We start from the raw sequence: 19,359 nt of genomic DNA, 5'->3' as shown, positions 1-19,359 counted from the left end.
AAAAAAAAAAAAAACAACACTCCCCAAGGGCATGAAGGACAGAGGCTATAACAGGGACCCGCAGCAGTGCCACATGAAACTTAAGGAGCTCAGGCAAGCCTACCAAAAAAACCAAAGAGGCAAACGGCCGCTCCGGGTCAGAGCCCCAGACATGCCGCTTCTATGATGAGCTGCATGCAATTCTAGGGGAGGCCCCTACCACTACCCCACCCCTGTTCGTGGACACCTGCAAGGGGGGAATCTCATGCAACGGGGATGAGGATTTTGGGGACGAGGAAGATGAGGATAGCGCACAGCACACAAGCAGAGAAACCGTTCTCCCCGACAGCCAGGAACGGTTTATCACCATGGAGCCAATACCCTCCCAAGCCGGGCTCCCGGACCTTGAATGTGGAGAAGGGACCTCTGGTGAGTGTACCTTTGTAAATACAATACATGGTTTAAAAGCAAGCGTGTTTAATGATTAATTTGCCCTGAAGACTTAAAGAAGCCAAAAGACTGTGGCTTACCATGGCTGCCTGCAAGCCTAATTCTGTTGCCCGGCCCTATGTGTGTGTGATCTCTCACACCAAACCAGCAGCCCCTCAATATAAGAGGCAAAATGCGACCTTGTACTCTAAAATGTGTCTTTTTAAATACTACTCTCCCTTTTTTTTCCTACCGCAGCTGCAAATGTTTTGACACTCCCCCTATCATCTCCATCCCAGAGGCTAGCGCAGTTAAGGCAGCGAAAAAAACGCCCTCACGATGAAATGTTCTCTGAGCTCATGCAGTCCTCCCGCACTGAAAGAGCCCAGCAAAATGCGTGGAGGCAGACAATGTCAGAGTCCAGGAAAGCACAAAATGAATGAGAGGAGAGAGGATAGATAGCTGGAGCAAGAGGAGAGGTGGCGGCAGCGTGATGAGAGGAGGCAGGAGGCAATGCTGAGGCTACTGGAGGATCAAACTGATATGCTCCGGCGTATGGTTCCCGACTCACCGATAGCTGTCTGGCGTTGCAAGCTTCCAGAGGGCTATTGCCACTTGCTTGTGAACGGTGAGGGCTGCTCTCATCTTGGTATTCTTGTGCTTCAGGGCAGGGGAAAGCAAATCAAAGTTCCATGAAAGTGCCCTTATGCATGCGAAAGTTTCGCAGCCACTGGGATTCATCCCAGACCTGCAATACTATGCAGTCCTACCAGTCTGTGCTTGTTTCCCGAGCCCAGAATCGGCGTTCCACGGCATGAACCTGCCCCATTATCACCATAATGTCCCCACTGCCAGGGCCCGTGCTTTGAGAGAAGTCTGTGTCCATGTTCTCATCACTCTCGTCGCCTCCTCGCCTGCTTTTGCAGGTTCTGGTTCCGCATATACTGCAGGATAATGCGCGAGGTGTTTACAACGGTGATAACTGCTGCAGTGATCTGAGCGGGCTCCATGCTTGCCGTGGTATGGCGCCTGCAGGAGAGCAGAGTTGCAGCGGAAGCGGTGGATGATGGAATAGATATTTATAGAGAGATGCCACGAGAATAGATATTTATAGAGAATGACGAGAGGACCTGCGAGATGGATTCAGGAGAGCAGAGTTGCAGCGGAAGTGGGAGCCCATGACAGCCAACATGGAGAAATTTGCTATCGATCGAGACAGGAGAGCAGAATGGCAGCGGAAGCGGTGGTTGGAATGCCAGTTTTTCCGACTTATTGCTCCGTCTGTGGCCAGAGCAGGAGAGCAGAGTGGCAGCAGAAGCGGTTGTTCGATGACAACGGTTAGCAGTCCTACTGCACCATCTGCTGAAAGCAATATGGCGTCTGCACGGAAAAAAGGCGCAGAACAATTGTCTGCCATTGCTTTCATGGAGGGAGGGGCAACTGACGACATGTACCCAAAACCACCCGCAACAATGTTTTTGTCCAATCAGGCATTGCGAGCTCAACCCAGAATTCCAATGGGCGGCGGAGACTGCGGGAACTGTGGGATAGCTACCCACAGTGCAACGCTCCGAAAGTCAATGCTAGCCATGGTACTGTGGACGCACGCCGCCGACTTAATGTGCTTAGTGGGGACACACACAATCGACTGTATAAAATCGCTTCCTAAAAAATCGACTTCTATAAATTTGACCTAATTTCGTAGTGTAGACATACCCTAAGAGTAGAAAAGGGCTGCAGGGAGAAAGGGGAAGAACCTCATAGTCCCTCTCTGGGTAGTAGAGAGCAGAGGAGCTTCAGGACAGATTTTACATCCTGGACTTGATGGAATAGGCTAACAGGGGTGCAGGGGACTCTGCTAGTGCACCTGAGTGAAAGCCAATCACAGGCAGAAAGTTGAGGATTCAGACAAGGGAAAGTTTCCACCAAGGTAGTCTCTGAGTCAGAATTCTGTAGAAAAACAGAGAGCTGAGGATGACTCAGGATAATTTAAAAGTTCAAGCCTGGAGAAGGGGCCAAAGTTGCTTTTGTTGTGGTTTATAATTTTCCTTTTATAGCTTGAAGTCCTGCGGCCCTTGGCTCTAATAGAGTGGAACAGAAGAGGAGCCCTGGAGGAGTGGCAGATGTCATACTGATGCCCAGTGTCATGTGGGACACTAACACACCAGAAGGGGAGAGACTTAAATGACCTGGCCAGAGGGCCACGTCACAAGAGAGACCAGCTGATGGCAGGGGATGTTAAATGACAAGAGAGCTGCTAAGGGGCATGCCTGCAGTGAGCGTACTTTTTTACAGTCTATAATAGCCACTGAAATGTTTCTATTCTTTTACAGTTTTATCTGTAATACACAACAGGCAGAAACTTCTACAGAAGCACTTCACCTCCACACAATAGAGAATATTGTAAAATAACATTTTACATTCATTTAACACAGAAAATCTCAAAATTATATGAACTACTTTGCCCATCACTGTCAATGCAGCAGCTGCTTAATAATGTACAGCAAATCTACTAGATGGTTTAGAGCAAGATGTGAAGAACACCATCATATTCGATTGGAATTACAGGAGGAACTGAGGTAGCTTACACTACCTCTTGGAGTATGCTACGGGATATTCAGTGACCAAGTGGCCATGAGCCTGTTTTTATGTTGCATCCAGTGGAACCGCCTCCAGTGACAGTTCCTTTTTACACCCTGCCAGGGCACTGATTTAAGAGGAAGAGTGCCATCTACTGCACTGCCACATCACTTCCCACAGACTTGTGAGTTTTCCTTGAAGACTTCCTATCCAAGTACTGACATAGCCTATTTCTGCTAACATTGAAATATATAGTGAAATCACACTGTATGAGTGCAGAGGAATTAATAGCATTTTAAATACTCCTGAAGTATTATTTATTGCTTGCTGTTAGTGTAAGCTACATGTATAGTTGGGGCAAATATTTCTCTGTGCGGTTACAATGGTGTTACACAACTGCCATTGCATTCAATGAGAAATGTGTAATGTCCATTATGTAATGCTGAAAATATCTCTCTACCTATCTGTGAATTAAGTCTTGTGCACAATACGTATATCTACAAAGAAGAATTTAGCAAGTAGAGATTTCAAAAGTTACAGAAACATAGTCCATCTAGTCCAGTATCGCATCTTAGACAACGGGCAATATCTGCTGAATCACAGCAAGGTATAAAACCATGAAAATGGACATTATGTAAGATGTTCACAGGGGAAGTTTTTTCCTAACCTAAGACAACTATTGGAGGGTTTATTTCCTGAAGCATGAGGGCTTGTATCCTTGTGTTTTTATTTTAGCCAGTGTAAGTGCAGATATTAATACACATTTCTAAAACTTTTTAAAATTACGCTAAGCTTGTTGCCTCAATAAAGTCTTGTGGCATGGAATTTCACAACTGATGGCATGTTTAACATCTTTTGGGAGATTGTTCTAGTGAGGAAATTAAACAAAAAGTTGGGGTTTTTGTGTGGAGGGTGAGATATTCTTTAAGATTCTAGTAGCATTTTTTAAAAGGCCCTTTTCACCCACTAGTATGAATACATGGACCTATTTGACACTCAGTGATACTTTCATGTAATGTAGCTGAAAGAGTACGTCTTTAGTAGTAAGAATATACTGTGGTTTGAATGTATTATGTATCAGATGTGAAAATTGCATTTCACATAATGCAACATGTAGAATTTCAAATAGGGACAAGAAATGCAGGAAAAGAGGATGTAGGCCAAATAAGAATGTTGAACAAATTCAGAAACAAAGCTTAGAAAATATTTCTAAACGTCAGGATCATAAGCTAATAGCCCATCAACAGCTTTAATTTGTGCAACTGGTGAACAGTGTATGACAACTCAACATCTTGCTGTCCTAGATTGAAGTATGGGGCAGCGATCTGTTCTTAAATGGTTTTCCAGTTTCTTGGGCATAAACATGCTGACATTAGGCATGCATGTCATCTTGTTCTAACCAGATTTTAATCTTGTCTTTTCAGTGTCATTGTGCTTTATACACACAATATTCTAACTCATTCACGTTAAAATCCTGTGTGATCTTTAAAATATGAAAAGTCAACACAGTACAGGAAGTTGTCTCAAATTTTAAGCCTTAGTTTAGGTGTATTCGTGAATTTGCACCAATAGAATCCCCTTCATATAACATTAATATACTTCACTTAACACTGAGGAAAGGACAGATTGCAACATCTCTAGACAAAGGGACAATTTAAGTTTTCTCCAATTTACTGTTCGTACTGTTAGGTACTGGTTCAGGCTCATCTAATTGTACCTGAATGTGTCCAGTACAGCTAGCCAAAGAGGATAGGTAGCTGGTTATTACTACATTTCTTCAATATGAATAAAAAGTTAATTTCAGTGGATGAATTTTACTGTATTAAATCTGTGTGTGAACACTTATTCAGAATTAAAGTGGCCTTAATTTGGTTTAGTTTAATTCACTTTGGAAATGATCCAAGCTAAACTTTAAATTCTGAATGGGTATTCCCACAGTGGCTTAATGTGGCTTAAAACTAATCCACTGAAAATTCACACCTTTAGTTAATTTGGATTAATTTTCCTGATGTCCATGTGTTGACAAGCCCTAATTCCTGGACAGAACCACCACATGTGCAAGTATGTTTCCCTTTCCCTGTAATCCTTCAAACAAAGTGCCTTCCTAGTTCCAAAAATATGATGGATCTTACCAGGAATTTCTTTATGAGCTACACAAATTGAGGGTTTATATTGCCTTTCCCATATCAGCCAGATCAATTTATTTGCCTAAATCCCTCTCCCATCTTTTCATTTGGGTTGTTTTCTTAACATTTTTTCATTAAAAAAAACTGTATATATCTTGGAAATTAAATCTTTTGTTCCAGGCTCAACTCCTCAAATGTCGTTGAAAGTACAGATTGAGTTGCCCCATATCCAGATCTCACAATAAAATGTTTGACTTGTAAATACTGAAAATACAGTGTGACAAAGTTCCTCCTCTATCTTGGTGGGTCCTGCGCTTATTGGCGGATTTTCTTGCCTCAGCGATTCACCATGTGGGTTGGGGAACAGCCCAGAGACCTTCCCCTCTGGAAGAACCCACAGTCCAGGTCAATTGGGAGGTTTGGGGGGAACCCGGGCCCGCCCTCTACTCCGGGTTCTAGCCCAGGGCCCTGTGGACTGCAGCTGTCTATAGTGCCTCCTGTAACAGCTGCATGACAGCTACAAGTCCCTGGGCTACTTCCCCATGGCCTCCTCCAAACACCTTCCTTATTCTCACCACAGGACCCTCCTCCTGGTGTCTGATAACGCTTGTGCTCCTCAGTCCTCCAGCAGCACACCCTCTCAGCTCCTTGCGCCTCTTGCTCCCAGCTCCTCACACTCGCACCACAAACTGAAGTGAGCTCCTTTTAAAACCCAGGTGCCCTGATTAGCCTGCCTTAATTGATTCTAGCAGCTTCTTCTTAATTGGCTCCAGGTGTCCTACCTAATTAGCCTGCCTGCCTTAACTGGTTCTAGCAGGTTCCTGATTACTCTAGTGCAGCCCCTGCTCTGGTCACTCAGGGAACAGAAAACTACTCATCCAGTGACCAGTATATTTGCCCTCTACCAGACTCCTGTACCCCACTGGTCTGGGTCTGTCACAACAGGATCTTTATGTTGTTTACATTACTACATACCTCGTTATGGTTTCAAATCAGGACCCAGGAACAACTATCTAAATTGAGTAATCTCAGCTGTTACCCACAACAAATAGTCACTTTGATATTTCCTAGGAATAAATTCACAGTTGTAAATGAAAGTAGCTAAGAGAGGGCATCTGATAAGAATGTAGAAGAAAATTTGTTCAAGGCGGTCTGGAAGAATGGGTGATCTTTTATTTTTGGTGACCTAAATTTCTTTTTAACCCAATAATTACTATGAATAGCTATATTTGGGCTCCAGCTTTTTTTTCTTTTTTTTTTTAAAGAAATTTAGAGCTGTGAAAGAACAATGACTGACTAAAAATGACAGTCCCTTAATTTATGCAGTACACACTTTCCCCTGCACTATCTTGCCAATGCATCTCAAAACACCATTCTAGAGGGACCATCTCTCTAGGGGAGAGAGGGTAATTCAGTCTTCATGACCCTTCAGATTCATGGTCTCTGACAAGGTTGTCAAGAAGGTGCTATTTCAGTGTCAAATATAAAATGAAGTTATCTCTACCATAAAACAGGCTTTAATACGTACATGGATTATTTTAACCAGCTAAAAAAATTCTAAAAATTGATGGCATTTTTCAAAAAATTTCAGCAGTGAGTGGGACAGCTTTTAAACATATAAAAATCTTATTTAGTTTGGGTCTGGAGGAACCTTCGCTCTCCCATTGCACCCCTAACCCTTCAAAGTTGTGTGTGAAAACAGCTTGTCTTTTGGCACACAAGAGTGGGAGATTGGTTCCAGGAAAATCTGTTAATGCAAGCCACTGTTTCAGTCCAAGAAGAAACTAGAGATTCAAAGCACTTCTCCTTTATCTCAAGATACCTGGCTGTTTCTCTAAACATTTAGAAATATTCTACACTGTGATATAGTAATATAAAGGTCAAAAATTGCATGGGAGCCGTATTACAGTGGCATAGCAAAAAATTTCATCACCATCAATGAGCGTTTTTCAAAGCAGAATTTGTCTTACTCCCTTCATAGAATCATAGAATATCAGGGTTGGAAGGGACCTCAGGAGGTCATCTAGTCCAACCCCATGCTCAAAGCAGGACCAATTCCCAGACAGATTTTTGTCCCCGATCCCTAAATAGCCCCCTCAAGGATTGAACTCACAACCCTGGGTTTAGCAGGCTAATGCTCAAACACCTGAACTATCCCTCCCTTCTAGCCATGAAACTTTGTTTACCACTCTTCCCCTTTTGGAGTAATCCCTGAATTTGAAGAGAACAGGTCGAATATTTATTCTGTTTGGCAGCCAGAGATTTTCATAGCTCAATTAGCTGCAAAATACAGCAATCACTTAAATAAGAATGCTTAGGCTTCTTTAAAACTTTGATGTTTGAAATACAGTATTTTGTGCAGCAAAACTCATGTGTCTAAGGAACTACTGCGCTTACAGATTTGTATTGGCCATGCTTGTAAGTTAATGCAGGTCTCAACCCAAAGACATATTTCCATTCAGCACATTTTCCCCCTCTTAATGTCTCAGCAGAGTTGCAGCCATGACTATATAGTCTAGAAATGTGTACTCTGGTAGGTTTGCTATGACTTTATTAATAAAACATTGCCCCTTGGATCTACAATCTCCAGATCTAAGTTATTTTGATCCATTTTTCTCCAAGGCTAAGAACTAACTAGGTGCAAACAACAACAACAACAACAACAACAACAACAACAAAAGATCTAGAAATCCATCTCCTAAAATGAAGAAAGTTGCCAGATATGACCAGGTAAACACCAATGGCATGCTTTTGTGTTGAACAAAAAGAAGCACCTGTGAAAGCTAATTGTGCATAGGACCACGTTAAGACAAATGTTGGAAGCTTGTTGGAAATTTTATGAGTTTACTGGACACCTGCATATGATACCAAATGATCAAACATTCTAGACAGAAAAAGTTATCCAAAAGGGTACACTTAATATACTCAACAACAAAAGCGTTCAGCAAAAGCCATGCTAATAATATCGCAGCATTTTATAAAGCATGAGTGATGTGGTTTTTCAAAACAAATAAGAGAAACACTGATGTTATGAGTAAATCTGAAGAACAACCAAAAACTGTCACTGAGGAAAATTTTCGCAGATGATAAAGCAATTTCATTCACTATCCAAGACCTTACTTGCTGGTACAGTTGTGGTCTTAGCGCCGAGTTCTCAATCATAGTGTGAACCATGGTGATTAAAGGTTCATTCTCTTTCATCTATTTCAAATCAGGAGGAGCATACAGCAAACATCAGTTTACACCATAGCTAGATTTGAAAGACGACACTGTAAATATAGCCTCTACTTCAATATTTTTTCTAATAATGCAGCAGTTTAAATTTTAACCAATTCCTTTAAAGATTCCATCATTTAGAAAAAGTAAATATTTGAAAAACATAAGTGATAAATATCAAACTCATGTTTCCCATATACAAAAGAATGTGTTACTATATTCATATTTCATAAAAGCTGCATCATTTCCACTGTGGTTTATGTTACTAGTAAGTCTAATTACTTCAAATGTTTCACCAATAAACTCAAGTTACAATAGGTAAAACATCAGGAACGACTGGATAAAATACTGAGTAGCCAAACCACGATATTACTTAGAAATAAGCCAGCTAGATTTGAAGTGATTTAAAACACAAATACAGTAATTTAAATATGCAGTAAGAAACATCCAAATTCTTTTCCGAGAACCATCTCATAAAATAGTCCCACAGACATTAAAATGTAGATTGCATCTTCAGTATGTTACGAGTTATTTGAGCCCTTCTGGAACTGAATACTAAGATCAAGTTTACAATGATCTACACTAGTACTTCACAATCAACAATGCAGCAATTTTTATGCAGCACTTTTTTTATATACAAAAGTAGTCAATTATATTAGTTATTGCATTTACCCATATATGGCTATGAAACCATCTGTTGCACATTTCAAGCTAGATTAGACATATGTGCTGCCATATTTGCAGAAAAAATCATTTATATTTACTGCCACAAGTGCAATTGTTCAAAACAGATTCTGTGATCATTTATGAAAAAAAATTATAGAATTAGGCATTCAAAAAAATCCAAGCAATGTATAGAGCAAATGGCTGTCTTATGCCAGCATGCTGGTGAGAATTCTTACAATCTTATAAGATTTTTGAATATTGTGTTAGGTAGAGCTGGTTAAGAAATATTTTTGTTCCTGTCAAAAATCAATATAAAGTAAAAAAGTTTGTCAAAAATTTTCTTCAGAAGTTTTTAGACTTTGTTGAAAAACCAAAAACCGTAATTTTCAGTCTTAGGGGTGAAAAATTCTGTTTTCCCAACAAAAATTGAAAAAAATATCAAAAATGGATATTTACTTTAGAAATGTCGTTTGATATGCCATTTTTTGTAGAAAGACCCTTTGAATAAAAATTTAAACCAGTTCTTGCGCTACATCAATTTTACATCCAGCTATAGAGGACGTATGTGTGTGATCTCTCTCACCATGTAACTGTATACACAGTGGATTTTTATACGGACTAACTATTGTCTCACCAATTTGATGTGACAGACAACAAGCTGCTGCCCACTGAAAGGCACTTTTTCCAACCAAAGTGACAACAATTTCCCCATAAACTGAAAACTCCAATCTGTGTGTGGTTTTAGGGGAGGGTCCCAACCTTCTTTATCAGTGGTACCTTAGTAATTTGCACTGGCTAAGGACCCCATAATTTGTACAAAAACAACTGTTTTCCCTCCCATTCTCAGTAAAGTTATAATCATTACATTTAAAAAGCAAATACTTCTAGTATACTATGAAGAATCAAATTTGAATTACAAATAAAGTAAGATACAATTACTAAATGAAGTATATTGTGATACATTCTTTGCTTTATTGTACATTTATTTATTCACTCATCTGCAACATTCATTAATTCACAATGGGTTACCAGGTATTAGTGGGAAATACTGAGGTTCCAGTATATGTGAGGAATTTATTTCATACTGTGCTCTAATGAGACAGTTATATTATCCTGTAAATTAAGACATCCCTATTATAGACAACAGTAGAGTTTGAGAGGCAAAAGCAGGCCCATCTTGGATTAAAGTGAAATTTTCCTCACTTATTTACATTTGTCCATTTTTACTCCAATCCCACTAGGTAAAGATCCTTACGCCACAGGGAACATTTGAAAATATTTATTTCAGTACCATTTTTCTAGCAAGATTTCTTTCCCCTATTCCTATAGTATATTGTTGACAAACCTAAAGAGAAGCAGAATAAGGTAATAGTCACATATGAAATACTTAAGTGTTCACTAAGTTTAAAAGTCTCAAAGGCTCTGTTTTTGTGCTACTTTGCAACGAGAGTTACTTGCTGCTCTAGCTTCTTTACACAAGTTCATCTCAGCTGATAACTACCTGTCAGCAGATCAGTAGCATTCTTAGCATACACTAAGAGGGCAATTTTTGAGTCACGTGACCAAATCTTAAACTGGCCTGTGTTGAAGGAAAATACTGTATCTACAACAGTGAGGTTCCCCATAATATGCAGTAAATAGGAAACTACTAAAAACCAGAGCCAGTCAAAAAACATTTCCCCTCTTTTATAGAAAACATTTAATTTTTGTATAAATTTTCCACAGACAAATTTAATTTTTTTGGCTAAATTTGAAAACAAACATTTCTATTAGGAAGTGCCTTTTTGGAGTTGTCATCTAAGCAGGGAGCTGAGCCTATGGAAGAGAGTGGGAATACGAAGTATCTGAATTACATCTTTCATGATGTACAAGGGTCTCCCCTCTTATGGCAGCCCCGGTCCATGTTAATGCTAAACAAAACTAATAATGCTGTACACCAATCAAGAGCTCTTTTGGAAACAACTAAAGTGTGACAGAACTAATTTAAACCCACTATATAACAAATTGCTGACAACTTGAACAAAATAATTTTAACTAAAGAGTCTCAAAACACTGTCAACCAAATAGGCTGTTTCAAAGCTGAACCATTTCACCGAGACTTATCAATAACTACCAAGTTTTCTAAGGTCCAGGGCTCTTTGGAACCTCTGACCAGAGCGAGCGAGTGAGCGAGCAAGAGACGGACCTGAATTGAGAGACTGATCTTTTAATCCAAAAACAAATGTTTTAACACAATCCTGTTTTGTGAAGACATTTGAAAGGTTTTGGTTTTGTTCTAACAGAACAAAAACAAATCCTGAAAATTTGAAACGTATTATGAAACTGAGTTGTCATCTTCCAGGCAGCTCTAATTTTAATACTACAGTAAAAGCTTTTTTATCCAGCATATTCGGGGACTGGGGGGTGCGGGTAAGTAAAAAATTCCGGTTAACTAAGAGGGAGTGAGTTTGGGTGAGGGAGGGGGCTCAGGACTGGGAGTTAGGGTGTAAGAGGGGGTGTGGGGCACAGGCTCTGGGAGGGAGCTTGGGTGCTGGGGGGGTCTTGGGTAGGGGGTTGGAGCACAGGAGGGATTTCGGGATGCTGGATCTGAGCGGTGCTCATCTTGAGCAGCTCCCTGCAAGCAGCGACATGTCCCTGCTGCTCCTTAGCGAAGGCGTGGCCAGGCGGCTCTGCACGCTACCTCCATCCTCAGGCACTTCCCCGCAGCTCCCATTGGCCACGGTCCTCAGCCAATGGAAGCTGCAGAGCTAGTGTTCGGGAAACGGTGGGGGCAGTGCATGGTGCCCCCATGGCCATTCCTCTGCCTAGGAGCAGCAGGGACATGTCGCCGCTTGCGGGGAGCTGCCCAAGGTGAGTGCTGCCCGGATCTGGCATCCTAAAATGCCCATTTCTAGAGCTTTCCAGATGGTAAAGTGACAGATAACAACTTTTACTGTATCTTGGGGGACCTCCTCCTCCATTTTTACTAGAGGAGGTTAACAGCACTTCATAATTTTGACTGGAAAGGTCACTGCTCAACAGCAATCCCAGTCCCTAAATACCGTGGAGGGTCAACAATTGGGAATCAATCCTCTGTATAAAACATTGCAAAGTGCTGACCAAAAGGCCATTCCAGCAGAAACCAAACTATTTTTATATCCCTATGACAGACCGTTAAATGTTCAATATTTGTCAAGAGGTGACACAATATATATTCAATTTATTCAATTTCACTCTACCATTTTTTATAAATACTAACCCACAGATATGCAGTACAATTATCTGAACAGAAGTGGTAGAGCAAAATGGAACCTAAACTGAATAAGACAGCAACTTAGTCACAATACTAACATAAAAACAGATCCAAATCATATTATGAGTGCTAGGAAAACAAAATTTTACAAACAGCTGCACCATAACACAGTAATAGTGCATTTATATAGTTGTCTTATCTGAAGATACAAAGTTCTTTTTACAAACTTAAATTAAAATTGTGACACATGGCCAAAAAAGGTTAAGTACAGTAACTTGCAGGCTAATTGACCCAGATTCAACCTTTAGAGACATGTTAGAAAAATATGTAAATATAATTAGGGCCATTCCATGTTAGATAGGCTACAGCTTTAAAATGTAAACTTGTATTGTTAAAGAATTGGAAGAAGATAGTCATTGTAGTAGTCTATGTTTACCCCCTGTCTTGTTAGAGGTTGACAATGTAACCAAAAGGTTCCTGTCTAGGGCTGTATCCTAAATAACGTTTAGATGGAACTTGGGTGAAATAATGTCATTGTCTATGTGTCTCTTTAAAGTTTGTGGTAAACTGTCTATAAACTGCTTAATGGATAATTACCTTATGTTAATCCATATAGTTAATTACTGGTGATGGTTAGGAAACAAAAGGTTACTTCAAAAGCCCATTGTTCACCCAAGGACTGCATGCTGCCCAGTAACTGTATAAAGGACTCTTGGGACCTGATCCTTTCATCTCAAATCTGCTCATGTTTTATCAGGGGAAGCACTGAGCTTCAATATTGAGGTCTCCAAATTCATTTGGATCACCCTGGTATTGGACATTGGACTAAACCTATGGACTAATTCTAAGAACTCTATGCAACTCCAAAGCTCACCATCTCTACTATGAAACTGATCTCAGAACTGTATTCATGTCTGTATGTATACTGATCCTTTAACCAATACATTCTCTTTTCTTTAATACAGCCAATTCTTATTAACTAAACTAAAATGTAAGTGTATATTTGGGTACTATCTAAAGTATTCATTAACTTGGGAGGTAATGTGTCCGATCCTTTAGGATTGATACAACTTTTTATATGATGAACAAGATTTTCAGTAATCCCCATCATATTTGACTTTGCTGTCTAGAAGGGTGCCCAAGGCTGGGTTGCTTTAAGGGAATTGTGTTTTGGCTTCTGTGTAACCAGTAAAGTATTGTAAAAGCTGTTTTGGTGCTGGCTGGGTGAATCTAAGTGTTGGAATAACCACCAGTTCTGGGGACTGTCTGCCCCAGTCTTTGCAATTTGCCCTAATTGAGCAACCTCAGCATGACCCCTTTCCCCGGGACCCCGGTCACAAAAGTATTACACATAAGCCAGCTAAAGTACAAAATGGTTTAAGGAAATGCCTGATGCCACAAAGCAAGTCAGTAGCAGAACTCTGAATAGAATTCAAGAAACCCATCTTAGATATGCCTGCTGTTTCCTGTAGATCACTAAGCCTTCCCCAAAACTGATGTCTGTCTTTGCTATGCTTTTTTATACTCAGTGTGGTATATGAGTGAGAAACAACATTTCTCCCTAAACAAGACATACATAAAAGCAGCTGAATCCATTTAATAGTTAGCATTTAAAATTTGTGAGTATATTATACTCAGATGCCATAACACCAAAGAATACAGAGCAACATTATAAGCCAATCTAAAATCTGCTGAACATCCAAGAAAACTCTCAGTGGAGTTTTACCAAAAAGATGTTCATTTCCCTTCTCTTTCCCTCTTTCCTCTCCATTGCCCCACACATTTGTAAGTTAATCAGGTATTCTTCCCTGTGACTGACATCTTTCTGCACAAATGAAACTTCACAGCATCCACTATGCTGATTGCATTACAACTATGATCAGCTAGAGAGCAGAGACTCTTCCTGTAGGAAGTTTTCTTCTATTATTCAATTTCTGACTTTTCCTGAGGTTTTAAAAAAATGTATACCGTAAAAAGCTTCAGTACTGAAAACTATAAAAGAACAGATGCATATTGAATAAAAGATACTCTCTTTCTTATCAGATTCCTTGATCCAGGGCTGACTAGAGGTGAAATATCGTCTCCTGCTCCAGAAAAATCTCTACCTCAAGCAGAAATTCCTACTATCAGAGAAGGAAGAAGACAGAAGACTTCATGCAGTCCAACAGGTACGTCACTATGCCAATCTAATTAATCTGGGAGGTACTCATATACTCTGGTGATCAGACCCAGCACCAAACTCTAAAATACATAACTCAATCTCACTGAAAAGTATAGCTGGTTATTACTGGAGATTTTCATCATCAGTAACAAAATTACAATTAAGTTCTAAGACCTGTTTACGGAATTGCCCTCTGATAATGGGTGCAGGTTCTAATAAAACATCCATTTATGGGTGAAATAAAACATTTAAGTCTTGTGGAAACAGTCTTTATTTGAAATTTTGATGTTTCCATTTGTGGTTATTACTACTTCTTGATGTGAGCATGGTCAGGAAAAAGGGCAATAAAGAGGCCATTGGAAATGGATTTAGTAGTACACTTAGGGCTGGTCTATACTTAGCCGCTAGTTCGGCGGCTGGGGATCGAACTTCCGGGTTCGATTTATCGCGTCTGGTCTGGACGCGATAAATCGAACCAGGAAGTGCTCGCCGTCGACTGCGGTACTCCATCTCAACGAGAGGAGTACCGCGGAGTCGACGGGGGAGCCTGCCTGCCCCGTGTGGACCGCGTCTGAACCGCGGTAAGTTCGAAGTAAGGTATGTCGACTTCAGCTACGTTATTCACGTAGCTGAAGTTGCGTACCTTACTTCGACTTGGGGGGTTAGTGTAGACCAGGCCTTAGATAACTAATCCTTTGGATTCATATAATGCCATGATTACATTTATACTACTGCCCTCGTAAAAGAGCATGCACTGGGCAAGCAAATAGTCTATGCCTATGATCACTGTTGGTGTCCCAAGTGGGCACTTGCGAAAAAGACAGCAAACACATCTGGCACCTCTTATGTTTCCTGAATACCACAGCCACAAGAGTGGTTCAACCCCTCTTAAAGAGGTGGTGTTTGATTGGTGATCTAAACTCCTGGTGGCCATGAGATTTCAAGGAAACCTATTGTCTAGAGACAATTTTGTGCTGCACTGTCCTTATGTATCTAAAACTACAGAAAACAAAAATCCAAAACCAAAATGTAACAAATCATAAGCATCTCCAAGGAAAACAGCAGTATAAAGAACTGCCCTCTAGTAAAACAAAAAGTTCCTATGATTTCTTGGGCTTTGTGAAACTAATCTTAATCACAGGCAATATTTCATTGAGAGAGCTCAGCAATCACTAGAGGTTACTTTATACATAAGGTTTTGCATGTAGTACTGAGAAGAGTGGAGTGCAATGCAGCCTTGGTTAGGAGGCAGTAGGCAATGTGTACTGTTCTGAGTTCCTCACAATCCAAAAGGTGGGTGACCAAGATAAAAGGATTGGAGTGCAGCTACACGCACCATGGAGAGAGGTTTAGGGAATTTTATATACAGAAATTACAGACTAGTCATAAAAAGGAAATGTATAATTTATATATCAAGTTGAAATGAAGCAATCCAAAGAGGACAAAGGATTATTCAAGGTGATTAAAGATGCTGTAAAGAAGGAGCATTGGCCTGAAATTAGACTAGGAAAAATTTAGGCTATGCAGTAGGATTTTTTTCTCCTAAAAATAAGGTCAATTTGATAATGGACTAATTTGCTAAGGGAAGTAGCTGAAACACCAGCTCCAGAGGTGTTCAAGAAGATTACAATCTCTTACGGAATTTATATAGTATATGGGACAATCCTGTTCTAGTGCAAAGGGAGAGGGGAGAAGAATGGCGCAGATGACCCAGAACATTTATTCCAACCTTATGCCCTATGATTTTATGACTGGGAATCTCATTTTATACTAACTGCCTCTTTTTTACTGTATGTGAAGTTTAGCCATTTCCTTGATCTACTGCAGAGACTTGGTTTATATTTTTAAATGCCAGCATTAAATGAATTTATAAGAAACTCAACAAATGCAGAAGTACGTATTTCTGCAATCCTCAACTTTATAAGATATAATTACATTTGTTCTGGAATTCTAATAATCAGTTTTTACCTGATGTATTATGCAAGTAAAGAACTGCTTTACTACCTCTCAAACAATAAATGCCATTTCCTTTATTTAAATCAGAATATCACACTGACAGATCACTGAACAAACCCTGTAACCAACCAATAATATTAAAAAATGGAACATAAGTAGTAGTTTAACATCTTGTATAAGCAATAACAAAATCAAAGCTGGAAATGTTTGAGCTGGATGAAATACTTTGGTCTAACACAACTAACAGAGTTTCTGATTGTCCACCGCCTTACACCTTGGTTAGTCATTTACCAACATACATCAATGCAAACTGATTGCAAGATGAATGTAAATCACAACCAAATCAGAATGGTAGCATTTCATCTTGAACGCAACCTTGCACTCAATTTGCATTTATAAGTGACCACCCAAAGTGCAAGGTGATAGAAAAATCAAGCCAGAAAGGTTGTTTTTATATATATATATATATATTTTTTAAACACACAATTCAATGAAGTCCTGACTACTGCAGCAATGCATAGGATGTCCAGGTGCAAAAACAATCAGGAAATTGTTTGCATTAAGTGTAATGTTTAAGATGTAAAATTCAGCATGCAGTGTTTGAAAATCAGTTTTGAGATTTTCATGTAAGAAAACGATAGTTAAACATCAATTTGCCTATATTTCCTTTCAAGTACTTGTTATGATTTTCTCTATTTCTGTCAAAGGTCTCACCATTCCGTTTAAAAAGCTCTCTTGCAAAACCCATTTGCAAATTTCATTTGATCCTGGCTTGAAGACAAAAAGCTGAATATGACATCCCAATTGTTTCTTTACCAACAGATTTTGATGTCAAATTATTATGCTCTCACTCTGAAATCCAGCAGAAGAAAAATCTGAGTTATGAAGGAGTAAAGTCTTATTCATTCATAACTCATGACCAAATAGCTTAGCAAAAAACAAAATTAGGTAAATTGCCTTTTGTTTAAAATGTATTTTGAAGTTTGATCTCAGTTTTCTTTGTTCTGAACACATTGAAATAATCAGAATTAGCTGTTCTCTATGACTAGTATGCTTGTCACACTTGTCAGTTTGGAAATCTCTGATGAGTTTGGTTATGATGATAAAAAGTTGAGGAAATTTTAGTTAGTTACAGGAAAGCAATGAACTGCAGGAATAAACTGGAACCTGAGAATTAAAACTACGTTCTGGTATAAATTTAATGCTCAGATTCTTATTATTTCATTCTATCCAATTTTCAATAAAATTTAAGTTTTTTTGTGATCTGTAAATAAAAGGTAATATATAAAATACTCAACTCCAGTTCATAGAAAACATCTTTAAATATCTGGCATCTTTAAATTTGGCAAAAGCATGCAACACACACTGAGACAAACAAAGAAAAAGCTGCTAATCCCACCTGATGATCCAAATATATGGCATTCCTTTGAAGGTGATGTGAAAGAATCTCATTCTAGCAGGCAGCAGTCAAGAAGATAAAGGAAAGGGACAGAAGGTGCAGAATGTATGAAAAGGTCAGTTTGGAAAGAGTTAAACTAGCCAGTGATCTTTCAATTTAATTAAAAACTAACGTTACATTTCTATACATTTTTACATAAACTGCTTTGAGCTCAAGAGAAAATGGATAATTAAAATTTCCCACAAATATCACTATGAACTACTAGAGTAAATTTTTAAAAAGCCAAGCATATTCAATTAGACAAGGAAGCAGGAAGATACAGAAAAAGGTATACCTTTGCTTGATGAGGTATTAACTTGCAATTTCATTTCTTTATTCACGTCAATTTAGTAACAATTTTCTTAATACACACAGAAAACCAGTACGTGCATGTGGATTTTCTATACATGACTACATAGCAACTATAAACCCTTTGATAAGTTTATGTGCTTTAATGAATGACCTAGTTTTGAACAAATTATAGAAAACAAATCACACCTGAGATGAGGCAAATAATCAAAATAAATTCACTTTATCATCTACCATAATACATTTTTTTAAATGGCAACAATTTATGTTTATGGCAATTATTACTTATTTTAGTATATTTCACCTGATCAATGTACACAGCCTGTAATTTTGCTTCCAGTTTTGTGGAAACAATACATTTGGAAGTGTCTCTACCCCTATTTTGATTCAGTAATGTACTCTCAAGCTTTGTGTTAAGAACTCAAAGGGTTAATAGCTGAACATCACATATGCAAGGCAACAATGGTATTCTAATCTACATCCATGGCTAACCAGAGAACTTTGCACTAATGGCATAACGCAAACTTTGATTAATGAATGGCTCAGAGCTAGTGAGGATGGTACATAGCACACATTACTTCATAGCTGACCTTTGGGCTGTTGGCCTCAAGTTTTAGTTGCATGAGCTGTGTTAGTGTGTGTTCCCGGATACTACTCAGTTCAGCTTGCTGCCGTCTCAGCTTTATTAGCAGCAGCGTGAGCTCCTCTGGCTGAAGGAGTGCAGTGTGAGAAGCCAAAGAGTGGAGAATAGGTTAACTGGTGTCCTGAACAACACTTAATTAAACTAAAGGCATCTTCTCAATGTTAACTGTTAATATGCCAAACACATGTTAAATTCCTTTAAAAAACTTGTACTATAATATTTTCCCCAAACCGCTTCCCTAGAACTTAGAACAAAAGGTCAACATAAAATTTATAAGAATTCAAAGCACTTGAACCTCAAATGGTAGAAATTGGAATTTTGTGTACAAAGGGGCACAAAGGTTAGGAGCTTGCATGAGAAAAAATAAATCTGTGTGGTCACTACAACGGTGGAGGCTACAAGTGTCATCCATATCAATAAGAGAGGAGGAAGATAGAATCCAAGGTCAGAAGGGACCAGGCATCATTATCTAGTCTGACCTCCTGTACTTTGCAGACCACAGAACCTCACCCACCCACTCCTGTTAGAGACCCCTAACCTCTGGCTGAGTTACTGAAGTTCTCAATCATGTTTTAAATACATCAAGTTACAGACAATCCACCATTTATACTAGTTTAAACCTGC

At 39.2% G+C, this 19,359-nt stretch overlaps 1 protein-coding gene across 1 annotated transcript in view; it reads right to left on the bottom strand.

The window, feature by feature from the left end:
• PLEKHA5 (pleckstrin homology domain containing A5) overlaps nucleotides 1–19,359 on the bottom strand; it is a 265,817-nt gene that overhangs the window by 39,675 nt on the left and 206,783 nt on the right. The window contains exons 13-15 of the mRNA XM_029911661.1: nucleotides 18,683–18,802; nucleotides 17,745–17,798; nucleotides 8,235–8,315 (exon numbers count right to left, since the gene is read on the bottom strand). Of these exons, the coding sequence (XP_029767521.1) occupies nucleotides 8,235–8,315; nucleotides 17,745–17,798; nucleotides 18,683–18,802 (255 nt within the window). The remainder of the gene's footprint in view (nucleotides 1–8,234; nucleotides 8,316–17,744; nucleotides 17,799–18,682; nucleotides 18,803–19,359) is intronic.

Source organism: Terrapene carolina, unplaced genomic scaffold, assembly GCF_002925995.2.
Source record: "Terrapene carolina triunguis isolate 2854851 unplaced genomic scaffold, T_m_triunguis-2.0 Scaffold112, whole genome shotgun sequence".
In the NCBI taxonomy this organism is placed as follows: Eukaryota; Metazoa; Chordata; order Testudines; family Emydidae; genus Terrapene; species Terrapene triunguis.
Note: the sequence above shows the minus strand (reverse complement) of the source record. Positions and strands in the feature narration are given on the sequence as shown.